Raw genomic sequence first — 24,715 nt, forward strand, 5'->3', positions numbered from 1 at the left:
CTGCCATTCAAGAAGATTAGCCTCGTATTTTGTGTTGAATACTATGGTTACTCCTTCTTTTCCTCGATTGTCATTGCCTGAATATAACATTTTCTATTTATTGCTCAGAAAGATCTCGCTAGTTTGTCTTTTTTGTTTCATTCACCCCTATTATGTCGATCTGGTACTTACCTAATTCCTTAGCTAGCTGCATTTCTTTGCCGTTCAAGCTTCTTATGTTGATAGTACCGATCTTTAACTCTGGTGATGTTGAGTTTTCGCCAGGGAACCACAACTGGTTCCCTGGCGAAAACAACAGGGGACTTGTTTAACCGGGCAACGACCCAGCCGACATGAAATTTGTCATGTTGTACCATCATTTTTTATTTTGGTTTAACCAATATAAATACAATTTGGTCGGCTGAATCCCAATTTTCCAGTCCATCCTCGTTCGTTCAATTTCCAGGTAGATACCCAACAGGGTGCACCACGAGAAGGTGCAGATTGGAAATTAGGTCAGAAGACCTGGTCGGTTCTCTGCATTCCTTTAAAGGCTATGTGGAGGTCTCCTCTCACTTGTATTAAGTAAATCTGCTTTGAAATATTTTAGTTTTTGCTTCTCAGATGGGCAAATCATCTTTTTCTTATGTACAGCTTCCAAGAGGAGGGGGACACAAGTTATATTTCAATATGATTAAAATTACATGACACCTCCGGGGAGTCCAAAGACTCATTAAGGGAGGGCACCTACTCTACAACGAACCACAACTACACCAAAGGCATCTACCACCACTAGTATTTTCACAACCATCCATGGCAGGATTCGAACCCACAGCCTTTTGGCTGGAAAGCAGATATGCTAAGCACTCGGCCAACCAGGCCAGCAATATAGTCAACTCTCACTACAGCAAACATTATAACAACCTCATTCACTATGAAAACCTACTCCAAAATACTAACCAAAGCACCACATTAGTGGTCACCAAAGGGGTTGATATGACATTGTTAGGGATCGATTAGGGCTCAGGGGTCGACAGAAAAATATAAGACATCATTGTGTGGGTAATATAATTCAGTTAACTTGGATTACCTCCATGACAAAAGACATGTAGGTAATGACAACGCAATTAAGAGTGAATCGTGAGATCAGTACCTCCATCTTACAGGTCCATGAAGAGGACCTGTAAGATGGAGTAAGGTCATAAAAATAGTTACTGAGGCCAATCAAGTAGGTCAAAATGACGTATTTACCAATAAACGGATGTTGGTGGTTCCTGCTGGCCGACGCAGTGGGAGCGAGATTGCAACACGTGCGTGGTTCTTATTTACTTACTAGTATTCGATCCCAGTTTCATTTTTGCGCATCAACATACAAGTAAGCGTTAATGTTCTAAAATTCATCAACATACATATTATAATTCAATCGTTATTCATTCACGAACTAAACTTCTCTATGTTGAAGAGTTGAGCAGTGCTGGTAGTAATACCAGTGATATTAATAGTAGTAGTAGTAATAGTAATATAATAATATATACTATATCATACATACAATAAACACTGTAGCTATAAAATAAACAATCTAAAAACTCACATAAGCATCTTTTTTTGCTTGTCCTATTATAATTACGTAATAGTAAAATATAGGAGGTCGATAAAAAGTCAAACGCTTGAAGGGGTGGTTGACAGGCAAATGACTTTGGCGACCCCTGCACCACACAAACAATACTATGATGAAGGACATTCACTATAGCAAACTATTCCTGTAGATAAACATTATAATGTTATGAAGAAAACTAGTAATGATATTATAATATCATTACTAGTTTTCTTCAAAATTTCTTTTATTTGCCAGGTATCTGATTTGATAAGCTTTTACTTTTTTTTTTTTTTAAAGCTTAATGCATTAACTCACCTATATCTTAGTCATTCTCTTGGTCAATTATGCAAAACAGAAGATGAAAGATTAACTAGAGGCAAAAATGACAGGAAAAAGAAAATTTGTTCTGCTTACTAATTCTTGATTAGTCAAAGTTGGTTCTCTGTAATCCCTACAGCCTACGTGGAAACTTCTCCCAGTAATCTTACCTTGACTCCTGGTGGTGAATCCTATTACCAAGTATTTGCCTAGATATTGAACGAACTAGGATAGGCTAGCATTTTGGACTTAGCCAATTAAATTGCATTTATTCAGTATTGGCTTAAACCCAAAACAAAACTGTTACATCTTATTATGGTACAACATAATAAGTCATAACAGATGGGGAATTACACGATTAAACAAGCCTCCTCCTCCGCCCCCCTCAATGTTTTTATCAGGGGAACTAGGGCAACAGTGAAGAGTCAGCTACCAGAACAAATGCAAAGTAAGCAGAACTGAAACATAAGAAGTATCAAAAAAGAAGGAGGGGGAACTAGAAAAATTAGAGAGTGGGGTTAGTAAAATGAAAAAGACATCAAACACATCAGATAGTGACAATTAGAGTACTCTAACTACAGCAGTGGTTCTTAACCAATTTTTGCCTGGTTCCCCCCCCCCCCCTTTCAACTATTTGTATGGCCTAGCACCCCCTGCTCAATTTTACACTAGGTTAATGACTCAATAAGATAATTAATATATTATTAGGCAAACCTAAATTACTATTAACATATTTGAACTGATAGTTAATTAAAAATTAATGACTGATACAAATTAATATTTATTCAAAAAATATGTCAGATTCCAATATCACGTCTAATATTCAACAAATGAAGTCTAAGGTCTCCTCTTTCACTAATTTGCAATCTACTTCGCTGCTTTGCTAACAATTGCTGCACGATGCTGAATCCTTTCTCAACCAAGTATGAAGGAAAAGCAATGAGCAGTAATTTTATTTCTTGCAAAAGCTGAGGATACTTGCATTGCGTGTTTCGCAATCTTTCACATCCATGCTGTTGAAATTGTACTTGAGCTTCGAAATCATTTTTTTAAGTCAAATTCTTCACACAAATTTGGATGAACAGACATGGCATCAGAAAGAAATGGATAAATGAGCCAATTGGGTATTTTATGCTCAAAGTCTTTGAGTCTGATCATAAAGCCTTCTTTCAGTGTCAGAAGATGGAAAGAATAACAATCCAAATCTGTATCTAATATTAAACCATCTGTTATTTGTGGACTTGGGAACAGCAGAAAATCTCGTCATACAATGCTCTGCTTGTAGAACGTTAATCTGCTGATAAAAGCATTTACAATTCCATTTGCTTTAATAAGATTCATGTTGCTTCCCTGCAATTTGATGTTAACCTCAATTTGGTGAAAATATCAGAAATATATGCGATGTCCATTTCCTTTGCTTAGAACACTACACATGTTCTCATCACGTGAATTAAGAAATTCCAAAACAGCATCATAGAGATCATTAAAGCATCACAGACAGTTTCCATTTGAGAGCCATTTAACTTCAGTGTAAGGCAAAAGACGCCCAAATTCTTCATTTTCATGGCAAAGTTCCCGAAAAATATGGGTATTCAATGACTGTGCTTTTATTTTATTCATTGCTTTAATAACATTAAACAAAATGGGTTGAATGATTTGCAATTCTAATTTATTGCATAGAAAATAATTTATGCAATTATTTTCTATGGTAATATGAATTATGCTAATTCATATTACCAAATATGAATTAGCATAATCTAAATCTATGTACTTTGTAGATTATATAATCATGTCAACACATAAAAATGTAATATAAATTATAAGAAAACTTATTTGAAAACATTCACAAAATTAGAATAATTTTTAATGTGGTTCAAAATATTAGAAGAATGCAAAAAGAAATGCACAAAAATTACAGTCAAAAGGGAAACATTGACCATTCTTAAACAGTTGGGCATATTATTTACTAGTAGTTCACAGTCTTTTTTTTTTTCAATCAAAACATGTCCATATGGTCTGCAGACTAGAAACAAGTTGAATTTTTATCTCTTGGGGCAACTTCTTGAAGATGTTTCTTCATAATTTTCCACAAATTCTCATTGGGGTTTAGATCTGGTGAATTTGCTGACCAAGGAATTACATTGATTTGCCTTTCTTTGAACCATCTAGTAGTGGTCTTGGAAATGTGACAAGAAGCTGAATCTTGCTGAAAAAGGAAATCACCATCACATAAATCTTCTGATCTTATGGTAACAAAGTGCTCAAGAATTTCCTGGTACACTTTAGAATTGACTCTTTTGTACACAATACACAGCCTACCTGGATCCTCCGCAGTCATACAAGCCCACACCGTGACAGAGATTGCAAATTCCAAATGTTTCATGCATTCTTTATCAAATGCTTCTTGCTTAAGATGCCAAACATGTATCCCTTGATGACCATGGGACACACAAACATACTTTCATTACTGAAAAGTACCTTTTCCAGTAGTCTTAACCCCACAACAGTCTTTGCTTACAGCATCGCACTCTAACTGCCTTTTGCTTGAAAGTTATAAGTGCTTTGTCATAGGCACACACGATTTAAAACCTAATTTGTGAACTCTTCTTAACATTGTACATTGAGACACATTCACACCTAGTTCTTTTCATCTCCTGTGAAAATGTCTTACACTTTGGAAGCGGTTTTCCTTCACGATATTCTTCAATCACCTCTCATCTCTTGATGTGATTTATTACCTTACTATTATACTCTACTCACACTTGTTTGAAAACATTTCAATTCATCAGCTATAAACTGTTGAGCTTGGTCTTTTTTGTGTAGAGACACTTCTTAGCTTCCGATATGTCACTCATTCTACCCATGTTTAGCAAACAAGTAACTGAAATCTACACACAAATGATTCCTCACACGAGTCGGTCCTGCAGTTACTGAAATATATATGCTATTTCTATACTCTCTTCAAAACCAATCAGAAAAATTTGGAATATTCTAATATTTTAAACCGCGTTAAAAATTAATCTAATTTTGTGAATATTTGCAAATAACAGTTTTCTCTTATATCGTATATATTTTCTCTTATATATATATATATATATATATATATATACATGGTTAATTAATCCCTCGATGTTACCATGTATATCAAAATCACGTTAATCAAATCTAACAATCAATGGAAAAAAATTACAATTCGTCCATGATCGATTACTGTATTAATAGTTCATTTTATATGGTACTCTTTTAGGAAAGATAAAAAATGAATGCAAAGTAAATGCTTAATAAATGCTTGTACCTACATTAGTTACTGCAATTTTTTTATCAAAAAAAGCTATCAAGAGTCGTTTGAACAGTTTTAGTTTTTTTCTTATCGGCATAAATTCTATGATAACAAACAAAATGACTCTCCAGACCTCGGCAAACAACAATAAAACAAAGAAAAAACACTGCAAATATAATACATGATGGTACAAATTAAGTGGATATTGAATCCAACATTATTTCATACACGAATATAGCAATTACAAGAGTTTTGTGTCGAATATATAGAACTAAAAGTTTCAGCATATGCAAGCATAAGCAACCTTATGGGCAACTCGTTAAAGGTGGAGTAAGCTCCTGATCACTTTCCTTTAGATACAAATGCTAGTCTTGAAATTCACGCTTGCTCATTATCATTCAGGGAGTGAGAGGTGTGATTGAAGTCTGATTAGCGGAATAATGAATTACTAATACAAATAGAATATCATTTGTAAAATAAATGTTGTATCTTTTTCAATTTAGCTACTTGAATACAAATTCTACCCTACGGTTCTTCTTCTTTATGAACTGGTCAATAACATCATCATAAAAAGTTGGTTGCAACTTAATTTTCCAAAGCAACATGCACACTTGTAAAGGCTGGCTGAAGCTCACGGGCCAGACTACGTTGACGGCGTATGGCCTGTGTTTAAGCAACAGAGTGAGACAATGTGAAATGGCTATGCATGCATGAAATCACAGTGCTGCTGCAAGGATCTGGAAGCTCCTACAACCGAGCAGGCATCAGCCTTCATTATACAAAGCAAAGCTCGATTATTGCCATGCAAGCTTAAGATTTCTTCTGTCTACAAAAATAAAAGCCTAAATGGAATGCTTATAAATGCATGCATTTATTAACAAATAAATATTACTTATTTCTCAATTAATGAGCTTGTGCAGCAAGCATGGAGAATTCGCCCCTGCTTTCCTTAGTATTTTCCATAACGTAAAGCACGTCTCCTACAGGAGATGTATGATAAATAAGCCTTTGGCTCTCTATTTCAGTAATACATGATGGTTTATTTATTTTCAGTTACAATCTAGAAATTATTGAACAAAGAATTAAAAAAAAAAAAAACTAAACCATACTATACTGACATCGGAGGTCATGGTATCTCTCATATACAATTTACTGTCAAATATCACAAACCTTTACATAACGTGCTAAACCAAAATGACAGCAAAAAAATTTGTGGAATATCACTTGTAACATACGAATGCACAGCTACTCATGACCTCCAAGCTATACACTAAATTGCGTAAGAATATTTATATTAAATATTTGATTAATGCGCCTTTAACCCTGCAGAGCAGGGTTAAAGGTGCGTTAATCAAATCCTGCATTAAGCAAGGGATACCTGTATACGTAATATAATTATATCATCATCATCAAATTCCTGACATTTACCCTCAAGGTGTACAGGATATGATAGTACTACATGAAAATTTACATTATTACTAACTTTCTACCTACAATTTTCTGCCAAATCAATCTGTTACCTGTCAAAGCTACAACATTGTCAGATGAGACCATATCAATCCACCTATATCTTGGTCTTCCTCTGGGTCTTTTTCCTACGAACCTGGCAGAGAACACTTGTTTGGCTAATCTTTCCTCACCCATTCCGTTTAAGAGACCATACCACCTAAGATTAGCTCTGCTAATGCATTCCTGGATGCTGACAATGTCAAGTTCTTATATGCAATATAAATTATATTATATGGTTATATGATCTACAAAGTACATAGATTTAGATGATGCTAATTCATATTTGGTAATAATTATTTTCTAAGCAATAAATTAGAATTGCAAAGCATTCAACATGTTTTCTTTGATTATTCTGATTTGGAGGTGTATTTAATAACAAGGTGTTACATCTTTTTGCTAATTGTATACAGGAATATGACTTCTGCATTATTTCAACCTTAGTATCTCTTCTGGGTCCCACTGATGGTGGCAGTTTTTTGCCTGCAACTGAATGGAGCCACTTCTTAGTTTCCCATCTTGGGTTGATGAGTTCAGTAGCGATCCTTTAGGTCTCTTAGCAAGCTATAGATTAATCTTGTAGATCACTCAGGAGTTTTGGAAACATACCCCCCCCCCCATATACACACCTTAACAATACCTCAAAGGTCAAAATCAGTCTGGTAGTGGCCCTTCCCATAATGCATAACATTATACATAGCTGATAGGATGTGTGCTTTGCATTATGGAATACTAAAGGCAATTAATGTGAAGTCATTAGCTTCTATAATATAGAAGTATCCTAGTCATGAAGATACTTCATGTGCAAACTTTATTTGTTTACACTTGAATAAAGGATTAAACAAGAGTAGAATTTCTTGGCATCTGTAATTTAATTTATAACCAAGTAAAAAAAACTTTCAACAATACTAAACTAGCTGTATACGAAACAGTGTTCAAACCAGTGGCGGCTCATCCATAAGGGCTGCAGCCCCTTCAGTATAAAATGAAAGTTCCTGTTTTATTATTGCTGTTCTTAAATTTTTATATATTTATCTAAAAACCATTATTTTCTTGTTTGTAATACAATACTGCTCAACAGTATTTTATATAATTCATTTTGTAGCAATAGTCAATATGCTATGCAGGCTAGGGCTAGTATCAGTACTGGCTAGTATACTCAACGCTGGAGCTGCATTCAATGCAGGCCGCACCAAACCACTACCTAGTGGGGTCATGCGAGATGTACATTCAGTTTGGGCTGGTAGCATTGCAGGCCAAAATACATTGCTGCTACACGGGCACAAACAACACAAATTAATGTCACTGTTGTTATCATAGGTAAATATTGTGCAGTTTTTCTTTTTTCCATTTGATTCTAGCATTTAATTTTTATCTTTGTAGAAATGAACGAAGAGAAGAATTCTGTTAATTATTGTTAGATTCTGTTATATTTTAGTTTTATTAATGATATAATTTTTTCAATAAATATTGATGATTTTTTTTTTTTTTAATTTTATTTTTTTTTTTTTTTATTGCTACAGCCCCACTACTACAAATTCTTACGAGCTGCCACTGGTTTAAGCCAATTTTAACTTATGTATCTGAGGAAAAGTTGGGTGAGAAATAAAATAGTTGATCAAAGACTAGAGACTCTAAATGTGAGTTGTAAGAAAAAAAAATTAAGGAGCTGAAGTTGGCATCGAAGGCAGAATCACAAGAAAAATGAAGATATTAGTAATGAACTTGACGTCAGCATCCAAAATCATCTAAGCAGAGCTAATCTCAAGTATTCAGTAATTCAGCATTCAGTAATTTATACTAATTTACTGCATGTGATTTCATATCATTAATAACAATATTTAAGCAGTGATGCTTAAACAGAATGAGACAGAAAAGGTTAGCAAAAGAAGTGTTTGATCAAGATGGCAGGAAAAGACCCAAAGGAAGATCAAGATCTAGCTGGATTGATACAACCCACATATAAAATTATACTAAATGTGAATCGGAAATACCCTAGAAGACCGAAATCCAACATCACAGAGCTGCATCGCTGACAAATAAGACTATTTTGGAGAAAAATTGTTGACAGAAGAAGTTAGGAATAATGTAAGCTTAATCATGTGGTCTATTCATAGTATCCTGTAAGCTTCCTGAAAGCACATATCAGGAATTTGATTACTTGCTTTATTCTGTTAATCAATATTATAAAAAATTATCATCCGTTAAGTACCCACATCAGGTTACTACAATATTTCTATTCTAGAAGTCCATATACAGAAGTTGAAACATGTGCTTAAAATTTTCTCTTCACAGGAGTTATTGCCAGGAATGCATTCATTTATTATGTGGAAAGTAAAACAGCCAATGTTTTACAGACATTTCAGACCAGTTTGTTGAAATATATATTTCAGAAATGCATGTTTTCTCAATTTTTTTTTTTTTAATACAACTGTGAAATTAACATATAATTTCTGAGCAAAGATACTGTTTCAAAGAGAAAATTTCTCTTAAGACAGTAAACATCATCATCATCATCAAATTCCTGCCATGTACCCTCAAGGGGTGTACAGGATATGACAGTACTACATGAAAAAATTACATCATTACTAACTTCCTATCTACAATTTTCCTCCAAATCAGTCTGTTACTTGTCAAGACTCCAACATTATCAGATCTTATATTTCTATCGTCTAAGGCACTTTGTACCATATCAATCCACCTATATCTTGGTCTTCCTCTGGGTCGTTTTCCTGACAACCTGGCAGAGAACACTTGTTTTGCTAATCTTTCCTCTCCCATTCTATTAAAGTGACCATACCATCTGAGATTAGCTCTGCTAACGCATTCCTGGATGCTGACAATGTCAAGTTCTTTCCTAATATCCTCATTTTTAATATGATATTGCCATTGATGCCATCTGTTCATGCCTCTAATCTTTCTCAGGACTCTCATATCTGCTGTCTCTAGTCTTTGGTCAAGTGTTTTACTTCTGACCCAGCTCTCAGATCCATAAGTTAAAATTGGTTTGAACACAGTCTTGTATACAGCTAATTTAGTGTTCCGACTAATTTCTTTCTTATTCCATATGAATTTATTCAATTGAGTTCCCACGATACCAGCTTTGCTGATTCTGTTGTCTATTTCTATATTTAGTTTACCATCTTCAGTAAAAATTGTGCCTAAGTAGCTGAAATGTTTTATTTGTTCCACAGGTTCTCCATTCACAACACAGTTGACATTTTCAATGATTCTGCCTATTTTCATTGTCTTTGTAAGACAGTAAACTGATTATCCAAAATTAAACATGGGAGAAGTAGGAACTTTGTTTCTCATTCAATATAGTTAAATTTATACTAACTTACTGCATGTGATTTCATATCATTAATAACAATATTTAAGCAATTTTCACAATTTGAATTATAGTACATTCACACCTCTGTCAATACAAGTGTCTATACCGAAGACCGATAGTGTCACAAAGATGATTTAAGACCTGATAAATTCATATTCAAAATTCATTCTTCATATCTAAAATTATACTAAATGTGAAACAGGACTACAAAAGATTTGGTTTAACCATTAAATATTTAAAATTAAAATGCTCATATGCAAATGCCAACAATCGTGTAACTATCATGCTATGAAAATCTGTAATAAAGGCCTCGGAGACTGAGGAGGAAGGGGAGGGGTGTAAAATCAAGACTTTAAGAGGCTACTTGTTGTAGAGAAGGGAATACTATACATCTAAGGATGTATGGTATTCCCTTCTCTACAACAAGAAGTTTCTCCTATACAGGAATGATATATAGTCATTATGGCCAACACCACTATAACAACCCACATATAAAAAAACTACTGGAAAGTGTCAGCCAAAGCACCATAAGCACAATGCTATGATCAAGGAAATTTATTATAGCAAATTATTCTTGTTGTCCCTATGAAGCTCATATATTGAAAGTCATTGTAAAAAAAAGAATTACATGTGCAGTATTTTCCTAAGATAGGAATTATCAAAACAATCTATCCATTAATTTCTTGTGCCATTATTTACTAATATGTCATCAATTAGTTACAAAAACTGAAGCATTACAGAAACTGATCAAAATGACAATGTCATAATATGTTACTTTTTTTTTTTTTTTTTTTACTTTGAAAGGTTATCAAAACACAAAGAGGTAAGAGAAGCAAATATTCCTTGAAGTCTCCAATTACTGAAGATGAAATAAGTCCAAATAAATATTTAAATATTAAATAATTCTATAATATTAATGGGAGTATATACTTTCATCAGGGATGACTCAGATACTATGAATCCATGCATATGCCATTAGTGTCTTACCATGAACTTCATTAGCAATGAATTGCTCAGCACAACACACTACCAAAAAAAGTTTTACCAAAAAACCTATACTATTCAACATTATTCTAAAGAAATTCACTACAAACTACTTCTTTGGTTCTTAAGACTGTTAGAGTGAGGCAGACAATATATATATATATATATATATATATATATATATATATATATGTGTGTGTGTGTGTGTGTGTGTGTGTGTGGGTGTGTGGGTGGGTGGGTGTGTTATCTGCCTCCATATAAAAAAGAACATTACTTTAAATGATCTGCAACATAGGCAGGGAAATGTGAAGGAGATATATTTGTAATAAATTTATATCATACCTTAGATTAGCCTGGATTTCAATTTCTCTTCGGAGCTGATGTTCTACTCCATTTTTCTGCAGCTGGGACTTAAATAAGACCTATAAAAATGCATTATAAATAAATTAAAAATGTCATTATTTCATTGCAGAAGATTGAACAAAGACTGAATTTATAATAAAACTGAAGAGCAGATATCATGAAATACAAAAAAAAAAAAAAAAACATTTTTTTCTAAAGTATATACTGTGTATTTTTAAAATAAAGTGCATTTTCTTCAGAAATGTGTTTAAATGATCTTGAAAAGAGATTACAGCTCAATCAGCAGTTACATTTCATTATGTTAGAAGGTCCTGGATTCAAAGATCCGTCCCATCTAGGACGGATTGAATTGTTTTGAATTATTGCCAAAATAACTAAGGCTATGAAGCACATGTATTATGTCTTAATTTCCTGTATTCTTCTATGGTTTGTCTGTTTTATATCACACACACACATAAAAAAAAAAACTTCTTTACAGGAGAGAAATCAACATCACCTTCAGCTTTTCCTTCTGCAAAACAAGCAAGCTGTTAGTCTCACAAAGTATAGATATAGCAGTGACTATGTACATAGGATTAACCGTTATATCATAGGATTAATTATGTTTATGTGACTTCACATAAACACATGTTCCAGTAACACATTAAGAGAAGATCACTTCAAAAATGTGCTTATTTAGATTTTATTCAGCAGACTTATGCTAAAATAAGATCTCAACTCATTTATCTCTTACATATTAGGTTCAATGGCTTATCATGGCCAAGTAACCTAGCTATATAGAAACCTAATGAATGCTAAGACAGGGTTGATCAATTCTGTTGTAACTGGTTGGTTTGCTATGTCTGTAAACTGCACGTATTTTCTGGACAGTTTTTTGTCTTGCAGGATTAAAATCCCAAGTTATCAAGAGAGAAAACCTTTCCAACTGCATGTGAGACCAGATAACTCATTTATAGTTATAAAGCTTTACAAAAAAGGTTCTTCACATCATAGGCAGGATTTATACCTAGATCTTTCCAACCAAAATGCACTGTAGTTACTGGTCAAGTTATGAAGGCACAAAATACACATAAAATAAGATAATACTTTGATTCTCAATTATACAATGAACTAATTACTAAAAATATATATTGATAAGATCAATGCTAGATAACAAGTAGACTGTCACATATCCTGAAACAAATGCAGAAAATGCAACTGATATGTTTGTCCTAATGTCAAATCATCTTTTCTTTTTTCCCATTTAGCAAGTATATACACTTGAATATGGTTATATTGAGCACTGTGTAATTCACAGAATTTCCTCTTTATAACCATTACTCGCTATATCAGTAATGAGTTAAATCTACCTCCTATTTTTTTAAATTTTCAATAACTCAGTAAAAAAAATTGATTAAAAAAAAAGCGTTAGAGAAAAAATAATATAATTACATACCAAGGTATTACTTGAACATGCTTGTACAAAGTACAATACACTTTATATTAAGCACCATGTTTTTGTCTATAATTTTAATACCATACACTTAATACTAAACAGTTTATTAGATAATTAAAAATAATTAAAACAATACTAATTAATAATAAACATGATTTCAATTAGTCTTTTTAACCAACATAACATTGTCATGTCAGGTTTTAAATTGATCCAGTCAACTGTTGTTTGCTACATACAAAATTACCACAACCAAATTGTTTAGCAAATTTTTTTGCTTGCGCCTTCAAAATTGGACTGTCTATTGAGAATCCAACACTTCTTTGTGTAGTGAACATCGAAGCAATGCTTCATCAACATTTGTCAGCTCGCACTTTCTAAATTTTTTTGGTTATGTTGTTTTCCAGCACTGATATGTAAACATATTTATTCTTCGTCAATGTCGATATTACTGAAAAGAACAAAGAAAACTTTTCACACACTTCAATACTGCTCTCATCGCATTCTAACTCATGACTAATTTTGATTTTTTTGTGAACCGAGAAACATTAGTCCAGTAGAAGGGTTTGTTTTTAACTGATTTTATAGTTGTGGCAAAGTCTGTGTAAAGTGAGGGAGGAGGACTGGAAGCTGAACACTTGAGAGAGAGGGAGTGAGGGGGGAGGGGTTGCTCCCCAAGAACAAGATTATGTTGTAAAACAATCCATAATCTGATGGAGGTAGTCATAAGAGCTAAGTCATTCCTTTCATTTTTGTTTATTTCAAGAACTACCCAAGCAATTAAGAATGTTTACATAGTTAGCAAAATTTGTAGGATACAGAGATGTACTATGCTCATTATACAAGTGAGCAATTGTATAGGAATATGCATAAATTGTCATTATGGCTTTTTTACTCATTATAGCCATGATCTTGTTATTTCCGCACTTGTTACAACAAAGAGAATTGTATATGTACTTTGCTGGTGTGTGTGTGTGTGGATGAACTTCTGTCCACTAAAGAATATAAACCTATAATGCATTAGTAATCGACAGCTAAGGGTATAGATAGTCTGAAAATCCTTTCTCTAGAGACTAAATATGGGGGGGGGGGGGGAGCCAAGTTATTTCAGGTCTTCAATACACACAATGATTGTTCCACATTAGGCAATGAAATTCATCTACAACCCTAAGCAATAATTTTAGCAATTTAAACTATTAAGCAATAATTTTAAGAACTCCTCAACAAAACACCAGAATGCTTCAAATGCAGTAAATAGTAAATCCCAGAACACATTAAATGTTACTTCATTTTCTCCACTAAATTTATAAGGGGATTAAGCTGAATTTTTTTTTATTAGGCAAATATACTTAAACAACTTCATTTATTTTCAGCTTAACAATATATTAGTCGTCCAGTCATCATCAAATTCCTACCATGTACCCTCAAGGGGTGTACAGGATATGACAGTACCACACGAAAAATTTATATCATTACTAACTTCCTATCTACAATTTTCCTCCAGATCAGTCTGTTACTTGTCAAGACTCCAATACTATCAAATCTTATATTTCTATCACCTAATGCACTTTGTACCGTATCAATCCACATATATCTTGGTCTTCCTCTGGGTCTTTTTCCTGCCAACCTTGCATAGAACATTTGTTTTGCTAATCTTTCCTCTCCCACTCTGTTTAAATGACCATGCCACCTGAGATTAACTCTGCTAATGCATTCCTGGCTGCTGACAATGTCAAGTTCTTTCCTAATATCCTCATTTTTAATATGATTCTCCCATTGATGCCATCTGTTCATCCCCTAATCTTGCTCAGGACCCTCATATCTGCTGTCTCTCTTCTTTGGTGAAGTGTTTTATTATACTTCTGACCCAGATCTCAGATCCATAAGTTAAAACTGGTTTGAACACTGTCTTGTATACAGCTAATTTAGTGTTCTGACTAATTTCTCTCTTATTCCATATGAATTTATTCAATTGACTTCCTACCATACCAGCTTTATTGATTCTGTTGTCTATTTCCATATTTAATTTACCATCTTCACTAAAAATCATGCCTAAGTAGGTGAAATGTTTTACTTGTTCCACAGGTTCCCCATTCACAACTCAGTTGACATTTTCAACGATTCTGCCTATTTTCATTGTCTTTGTCTTTTTATTGCTGACCTTCATACCATATCTATTACAACAGTTATTCAATTTAGTCAGGGAATCTTCAGACTTGTAACAGATTTACTGATAAGTATAACATTGTCTGCATAAAGCAAAGAACTGACATTAACATCTCCAATTTTGTAATCATGTTTATACCACTTTCCTTCATAATGTGATCCATATAGATTATGAATAACAGAGGGGATTATGCGCATCCTTGTCTCACACCAGATTTAACATTAAACCATCTTCCTGTACTTCCTTCAATTCTAACTGCTGACTTACAACTCAAATAAAGACTAAGTATTGCTTGATATAATGCCCCATTAACACCATATAACTGTAGCGTATTGAATAGCTTCTCTCTTGGCACCTTGTCATATGTCTTTTCCAGATCGACAAAATTTAAATACAGATCTTTGTTATATTCCCATTATTTCAAAACTATCTGTCGTAAAGTAAAGATCTGATCCTGACAGACTCTATTTGGCCTGAATCCAGCTAGTTCTTCACCAAGCTTTTCTTCCACAATTCTTCTCAACCGTTTCTCAAGTATACTTGCATATATATTATCATGAACACTCAGGTAGGGAATTACCTCTGTAATTCTCACATTCAGTTTTATTTCCCTTTTTACATATGGGTACTATGAGAGCTCTACTCCAATCATCGGGAATTCGTCCCTCTGTCCAGGCCTTCTGGACAATGCAGAGCAGCCACTGCAAGACTTTTTACTACCATACTTCAGCATTTCTGGTCGAATATCACCTACTCCTGCTGCCTTTCCACATTTCAAGCCTTTGATAGTTTTTTCTACTTCAGTATGGATAAGCCATCAAAGGCTTGAAATGTGTTTGTTGAGTGTTTTTTTACCACTGTGCTATCACTGCTAGTTTCATTTAGCAATTCCTCAAAGTAATTACTCCATACTTCAAGGATATCTTTTTCTCCCATTTCCATGTCACCTTTATCATCTCTAACTCCTTTTACAGCACTCTTTCCTCCATTTCTAAGCTTCTTCAACAACCTCCAGAATATCTTACCACCTTCTTGAAATTTATTTTCTATGTTCATGACAAAGTCCTCCCATGACTTTTGTTTAGCTAGTTTTACACAGTGTTTAGCTTTCTTACATTTGTCTCTGTATTCTCTAAGAGAAAAAGCTGACTTCTTTGCCAGGAACTTTTGATATGCTTTCTTTTCCTTCACTGCCTCTTTAACTTCCTGTGTCCACTATGTAGTTCTGATTCATCTATCCTTGCAGACAACCTCACCACATGTCTCTCTGGCTGAATCAATCAAGGTTTTCTTCAAGGCTTGCCACTGAATCTCCAAGGTTTGGTTCCTGTTCTCAAACTCATTCATTTTTTCTTCAATAATCTTTGTGTATTTTAGTCTACAGTTCACATCTGAGGGCTGCTCAACTTTCATTCGCTTTAAAACTTTCTTACAACTTTTTCTTTTCAATATGAAATTCAATTTTATCCTGCTCAAGACTAAATAGTGATCACTTCCAATTTCAAATTCTCTGTGCATTCTGGTGTCATGTACAAAGGAGAAAATATCACTATCAACAATAACATAATCAATGAGACTTTTCTTATTTCTTGCCTCTTCTCTTGATGTGAATTTGTGCACATTTTTATGTTGCAACATGGTGTTAGTAATAACCAGTCCATGTCCTGAGCAGAAATCCAACAGATATTCCATTATTATTAGCTTTGCTCTTTTCTTCAAATTTTCCCAAAATATTTTTGTATGTCTGACAATCATTTCCTACTCTGCTATTTAGTTCCCCAACAAGGACCAACTTTTACTTTTTCATTGTGTTGGCTGCTTTCTCTAAAGCTTAAAAAAAATTCCTCCACTTCTACTTTAATAGAACCTTCTGTGGGACCATAGGCACAAATAAGTCTCATTGTCCAGTTCCCTATTCTCATATTTGCCCACATCACTCTACTTGAGACTGCCTGCCATTCAAGAAGATTTGCCTCATATTTTGTGTTGAATACTATGGCTACTCCTTCTTTTCCTTGATTGTCATTGCCTGAATATAACATTTTGTATTTATTGCTTAGAAAGATCTCACCAGTTTTGGTCTTTTTTGTTTCAGTCACACCTATTATGTCGATTTGGTACTTACCTAATTTCTCAGTAAGTTCCATTTCTTTGCCATTCAGGCTTTTTATATTGATAGCACCCATCTTTAACTCTGGTGATGTTGAGTTGGGATGTGTTTTCAGATTTGTTCCAGTAGCTGACTTTTCGCTGTTCACCCTGGTTCCCTGCTGAAAACAATGGGGGCCTCGTTTAACCAGGCGACGCCCCAGCCGGCATGAAATTTTGTCATGTTGTACTATCATTTTGTATTTTGGTTTAAGCCAATAAGAATACAATTTGGTCGGCTAAATCCCAAATTGTCAGCCCATCCTCGTTCGTTCAGTATCAAAGTAGATACCCAACAGGGTGCACCACGAGAAGGTGAGAATTGGACATTAGGTCAGAAGCCCTGGTCGGTTCTCTGCATTCCTTTAAAGGTGTGGAGGTCTCCTCGAAATTATACAGCTTTGACCCTTAAGCACCTCTAGTCCTCCAGTTAAACAAGATAAACTAGAAGTTCATTATGCCAATATTTTGATAGATCCAAACCAGTATCTTCAGAGCATAAATTCAATTCACATAAAACAACAGAATTAAGCAAAAACTTGAACTACTCAACAAAACTATCAGAATGCTTCAAATGCTTACGTCCCAGAACACTTTAAAACACTGCTTTGTTTTCTCCACTAAATATTCTGCCTAAATAATTGAAATATTTTTACTTGTCCTATAGGTTCTCCATTTAGGATGCATTTGATATTTTCCATGGTCTTGCCTATTTCATCTTTTCATTGCTGATTTTAATGCTAAATTTGTAACAGCAATCAAGAGTAACATCATTGACATAGACAGCCAAAATTAACACATTCCCAATTTTGCTATTAGTTTGAATGCCACTTTCCTTTATAATGTAATCCACGCATATGAATAAGAGAGAAGGTTAGTGTACACCATTGTCTTAAACCTGCTTTTACAATTAGGCCATCTTCCTATTACCTCCTTCAATTCTAACTGATGATTTACAACCTGAAAGTGGATTTAAAAGGATGGGTCAAACTTGGGCACTTGTCCCAGGCAGTAAAAACAAAACATGAATCAAAATTGTATGTCGAATACAAAATAAAAATACACAATATGGCAACTAATTGCATCACACATCATAAGATGAACTTTATGGCTGTTTTTAAGTTTCTTCAATCACTTCATTGATTGATCTTTGTTATAAGATAAAGTGTGTGTGTGTGACATTTTGAAAATTTCTGGAACAGAGGTAAGTGTGGATATGGTCATCTAAGAAATTTTTATGCATATGACTAATTATAGAAATAGAGACTAGAACAGAAAGTGAGAGAAGCGTCCAGAAACTTTACACTTCTTTATGGGTCTGAAATAACAAAAACAACAATCTGAGATTTACAAAAACATGAAACAGATCTAGAATGAAAATATGCTCAGGACCTAAATACCATCACTTTTTGTCAAACATCCCCCCCCTTCCCCCAAGGTCAAGTTATACTTGTATTCAGCAGTATGAGAGAAGTCAGGCTTTCAGCCTTCTGCAAGAAATCCATAAAAAATTACTTGCAAGAAGTCGTCCCAAATCTTTGGATTGCACTGAAAATTTACTCATAACTGTATGTTGTGAACACAACTTTAACAAAAGGAAATGCATCAGAATTTTTTTTATAATTATTAATATTATTTAAAGCATAAGTTAGAAACACTTATGCCCAGCAATCCTTGCCATCAAAAACAAAACAGCACATAAAATAAACTGGCAGATCTGCGATCAAATCATAGATTCAATCATTAAGCAGAAAGCTAGCAAAGCAAAATTTTGAAGAGACTTTTTTTTTTATTTATATAATTTGCTGAATTTGTATTTCTGAATTTTCAAAACAGAAAATGAAATCTTATAATTTTTCTAAGATATTTTTCTTTGCCCAAAGTACAAAGCATTTGTGCTTTTAAAGAATAATTTCTCAAAACTTTGATAGGAGTGGCAGAAGTCAGTCCCTGTTCCTGTCAGATTTTTTGTAGATCCAACCCAATTTACAACTCAAAACACTAAGTATAGCTCTGTATGATGTCTTATTTGCACCATATATTGGTAGCATTTCACCAGCTATTCTCTAATCAAAAGTATAAACCTAAAACCTGTAGTCAACGTATTATGCATATAAACTATGTTCTCTCTAGCCTGTTTATATATTATGCAGGATGAAAAACCCTACCTCTAAGTTAGCAAAAGAAAAGAGTGAGAGAGTTAGAATGATTAGTCTTTTGCCACAGTATGACAGTGAAATGTTTAAAAGGAAGGCCATAATTGCGAATGACTTTATGCGTGGGTTATGTATGACGAGTGGTGTGGAATTTGTGGATGTGTGGAGTGAGTTCGATGGGCGAAAGGATCTATATAAGATGGATGGCTTGCATTTAAATGGTTACGGTGTAAGGAGACTTGAGAAAGTGTTGCTGAATTTAGTGGATGTGCAAATTCAGGGAAACTAGATTTATTAAGTGGGGGGGGGGTAGATATACAGTCCTTAGGTAGGCAGTTGAATGTATGAATGAATATAATATGCCCGAGCGAATAAGGACAACAAATCAGAGTGGGATAGTTAATATAAGGCATTATTGGGTTGGGGCTAATGAGGGGGTCTTAAATTCATGCACACTAATGCTAGGAATATTAGGAACAAGAAGGAAAAGTTTTTGGCCATGGTTGGCACTTCCAGACCACAGGTTATTGGTATTAGTGAATCATGGCTGACTGTAGATGATATAGCTAGTGGGATTGAATGTGATGGGTATAGTGTGTTCAGGAATGACCAGGAGAATAAAATGAGGGGAGGAGTATTGTTGATGATAGCTGATGAGCTACAGCCAAGGAGAATAGAAGTTGAATTGCAGGATAGAGAAAAGAGCACATTTGAGGCCATTTGGTATGAGATTGTGGCTAGCAGAACTGAATATACAATTGGGTGCTGCTATAGACCAGGTGATGGAAAAGATGGTGGTGACAGTATGCACAAGCAAATAGAAGAAATGAGTGGAAGGAGGGTAATTATTATGGGAGATTTCAACTATGGTCGCATTGAATGGAGTGAGGAGAGGACACACGGGAGGAAGGAATTGGATTTTATGCGGTTATTAAAGGATAACTATCTACGACAGCATGTAATGGAAAATACTAGGGGTCAGAGAGTGCTTGACCTAGTAATTACATCTGAGGATTTGGCTGTAACAAATATAACCACATTGCCATCAATTGGTGAGAGTGATCATAGGGTCTTGACTTAGGTGGCTAAAGGTGTGGAAATTTCAATTAAGACAGGGTACACGTGGAATTATCGGGCTGGAAAATATGACAAGCTTAGGAGTTTGATTGGTTCATGGCATGTACAACTGCAAGGACTAGAAGTTGACAGTGCATGGGAGACAGTTAAGAAGTGTTTGCATGAAGCAATGGCTGACTGTATACCTAGAGTCCGAATAATAAATCAAGTAGGGGTTAAATGGATTAATAACACCATTAAGCTTGAGCTGCAAAAAAAGAAACAACTATGGAGGGAATTTAAGGAGAAAGGTGACCGGCAGGCACATGAACGGTATAAAGCACAGGCCAGAAGGGTAACGAGTGTGGTAAGAAAAGCAAAAAAAAGGATTACGAAAGAACATTGGCCATGCAGGCTAAAGAGAATCCTAAACAGTTTTTTAGATATGTAGCAAGTAAAAGGAAAAATGTACATGGCAGAATGATTTTAAAGAATGCCGATGGTAGGGAGGTAACTGAATCAGTTGATATAGTTGAGTTACTGAGTGAGCACTTTGCAAGTATATATCATCCAGGTGGTGACATTGCAGAAACGAATAAACCAGTAGATTATACGGGAATTGTGGTGAATGAAGTGGAGGTGAGTAGTCTATTGCATAACCTCAATGTCAATACATCCGTGGGATTGGATGGTATACCAGCTCATGTCGTACGAGAAGCAGCTAAAGAATTGTCAGTACCCTTGACCATTTCGTTTGAGTCTCGGGTCTGGGTTAGTCCTGAGGGGGTGGAAAGAGGGGAAAATAGTTCCACTGCATAAAGGTGGTTCCAAGACTGCTGTTGTAAATTACCAATCGATTAGCATATCAGGAATCATTGTCAAGGTCTTAGAGAAATTAGTCAAGAAAAGAATACAGGATTGGATAGATGAAAATGGGATATCGTATGGGGGACAACATGGTTTTGTGAAGGGTAGATCATGCCTCGGTAACTTGCTCACGTTCTATAACACAGCGACGGCTGAACTGGATAGAGGTAATGGGTTTACAGTGATACTACTGGACCTTGCCAAGGCCTTTAACAGGATACCACATGGAACCATAATCAGTAAACTGGAGCAGATGGGGATAGATATAGGGTTGGTGAGATGGATAGGAGGGTGGTTGAAGGAGAGATACCAGAGAGAGTGGTTTATGCAGGAGTGGAGTCTAAAAGACAGCTTGTGACTAGTGGTGTGTCGCAGGGCTCTGTTCTTGGACCACTGCTTTTTAATTTGTTCATCAATGATATAGGAAAGGATTTGAGAGGAAGTGTTCACTTGTTTGCTGATGATGCAAAGCTGGGTAGAGCAATTGTGAGTGCCCAGGATTGCAAAATGTTACAGGATGATCTGAATAGTTTTGGAGGACTGGGCTAGGAAAAATTGATGTCAATTTAATGTGGCAAAGTGTAAGGTTATGCACTTTGGGGTGAAAAGAATAGCAGCAGTATATCGCATTGGTGGAACCGTACTCCAGGAGATTGATGAGGCCAGGGATTTGGGAGTGTTGGTGGATAGGGAGTTAAAGTTTAGGGGGCACATTGCAAAAGTGACTAAATCAGCTCATCAAATCACTTGGCTTCTGAAAAATACTTTAACATGCAGAGACAAACTAGTCGTTCCTCTGTATCGAGCCTTGATAAGACCCCATCTGGACTACTGTGCCCAGTTATGGGCACCAGGGTTTCTTCGTGTTGGGGAGGAAGTGGAGAGGATCCAGAGACGAGTGACCAAGATGATAGGTCTGTGGAATGAACCTTATGAGAATAGTTTGAAGATTTGTGGGTTGCAGAGATTGGACGATAGGCAAAGATATTTTTGAAAATATGACTGGTGGTGGGAGGACTAAGGGCCATGCATGGAAGCTGGGCAAGAACGTGGTTGACAAGGGTGTTAGAGCTAGGTTATTTACTTGGAGAGTGGTGAATGAGTGGAATAAGCTTCCAGAGTCTGTTGTGGGTGCTACGACCGTGAATGAGTTCAAGGCAAGGTATGATAGATACTGTGTCAATGTCGAATAATTGTTCCTGACATGATGTTAGGGCCTCCCTCGATGAGTCTGTCGACTCCTTGGAGTTGCCGGAACAATAATAATAACAATAATAATAAGTTACCTTAGTTTAAAAACTCCTTTATAAAGCTTTTTCAACTGCAGGCTGTTTTTACCTGCACTTATAATTGAAAAGGATGCACTAATAATAGTGTTCTTCACTCTTCCCAAAGAACACTAGCACTGACTATGCTATGCAAATGCTGTCTGTAATGATATGGGTATAGTACTTAAACTTTCATGCTGCAATGCCTGTTAACAATGATATAGCACATAAGATACTAATCCAATAACACAGTTCATTTCACTAATAATATCATAATAATCATTTATTTTTATTCCTGTGTGTAGAAATTGCAAAATTTTTCTTGAGAAATTGCAATGAAATTGAGATGAGATAGCAATGAAAATGAGAAAAACTATTCCAGAGTAGAAAGGCTGATGGAAGTATGTGCATTCCCATCCACAAAAGGTTGTAAATCTATGGTATATAGTACTATGAGTAGACAGTTAATTTGATACAAGAATTATAGATAATATTATCTGACATATTCATAGACATATTAGAAAGGAACTTAATATTGTAGGCATTCAAAAATGTGAACATAGCTAATCTAAGGTGGTATGGCCACTTAAGTAGAATGGGTGAGAAGAGGTTAGCAAAACAGGTGATACCAAAATGGCAGGAAAAAGATTCAGAGTAAGATCGAAGTCAAGGTAGACTGATTCAGTCGAAGTGCCTTTAGAAGAACAAAATGTCAGATATGACAATATTGGAGTGCTGACAAGTAATAGACTAATTTGGAGGAAAGTTATTCATAGGTGATTAATAATAATGTAGAGTTCATCATGCAGTGCTGTCATAATAGCCTGAACAGGGTAAATATCAGGAAATTCATGATGATGATATAACTTAACTAAAAAAGCAGTATTCATTGAGAAATGAGTCTTACCTGTGAATTTTTTTTTTTTAATATTAACTCCACATGAGAGAGATGTTAAGTTATATTAGTTCCATGTATGAAAAATTGGAGTAAAAATAAGAGGTGTACTGATTATTATTATTATTATTTTTTTTTTTTTGAATAATTAGAAATTGCAATCCTTGAAGGAGAAGGAAACATGAGAAAAACTATTCCGGAATAGAAAGGCTGATGGAAGTATGTGCATTCCCATCCACAAAAGGTTGGGAATCTACAGTATATAGTACTATGAGTAGAGAGTTATATTATAAATGCAAACTCTAGAGGAAAGTTACTAAATGTGACTTTCTTCCAACTGCTTCAGGCCTCCAATAAGCTGAGCAGTGGTCTCACATGCCAGGCAATAACATTTGCAAGCATCCATACTCAGAGATTTCAACACATATCCTGTTTGAAGAGTGAGTAGCTATTCATATGACTAACTGGGTCAGCATCTGCAACCAAAAAAGATGAGAAGTTTGTTCAGTAGTTTAAAAGCTGCAATTCAAGTTGCTGTTGATCAACAACTATGATGACAGAATGATGTAAATTGGATAAGTCAGTCATGTTATGAAAATACTTACAAAAGGCAAAAGAAAAAAAAAATGCATACAATAAAGCAATTCTAGAGAAACTTTAATGGGAAGTCATCAGCTAATCAAATTGCATTTTTCTGGAGATACTAATGCTTTTTATAGATTTTTTGCACGACACCATAAACATGAGAAAATTATTCTAAGGTTAGACTGATTTGTATAGTTGTCCTGTGTAGTAAAAGATGCACCAAATTTGACAGAGATTGAGTATGAGTTAAAGGTGTAATGCATCTGTGCTAGAAGATGCAGAAATCAATATATGTTGATTTTGCTCAAGCTTCTGTTGAGCAAAAGAAGACAGAGCTACATTTTGGTAGCACTAAAGTTGATGAGATTCTTCCTCATTCCACTTGAGAATGACCTTTTGCTAGTATTTATGGCAGCATGGCTATGGATATATTTTGAGATTAATGAAAATGGGTCTTTTAATGTATATGAGGAAATGCATAAAAGAAAGCTGATTATACGCAAATTACTAAGGAAAAAATGAAGTACATAACACAAAACAACTTGCATTTTGTGATATCTCATCCCATCAGAGTGAATAAAATGGACAGCTACATGAAGCAAAAATGGAAATGAAAATAAATATTACAATATATTCTTTTGTAATTATTTATGAATGAGTGCAGAGCTCTTATTTCAGACTTGACTATTTAAAGGGAGTAAATTAAAGTATATAGAATATTTGCCACTTCAAAATATTATTTGTTAGCTTCAAGCTTCATCTAAAGAAAGGTCATGTAGG

At 34.8% G+C, this 24,715-nt stretch overlaps 1 protein-coding gene across 1 annotated transcript in view; it reads right to left on the reverse strand.

Moving 5' to 3' along the window:
• LOC150108614 (aurora kinase C-like) overlaps window positions 1-24,715 on the reverse strand; it is a 65,800-nt gene that overhangs the window by 22,335 nt on the left and 18,750 nt on the right. Inside the window, exon 5 of the mRNA XM_090416073.1 lies at window positions 11,341-11,420. Within this exon, the coding sequence (XP_090272199.1) occupies window positions 11,341-11,420 (80 nt within the window). The remainder of the gene's footprint in view (window positions 1-11,340; window positions 11,421-24,715) is intronic.

Source organism: Typopeltis vanoorti, chromosome 3 (assembly GCF_054136105.1).
Source record: "Typopeltis vanoorti isolate ZY-2024b chromosome 3, IOZ_Tvanoo_1.0, whole genome shotgun sequence".
NCBI lineage: Eukaryota > Metazoa > Arthropoda > Arachnida > Uropygi > Thelyphonidae > Typopeltis > Typopeltis vanoorti.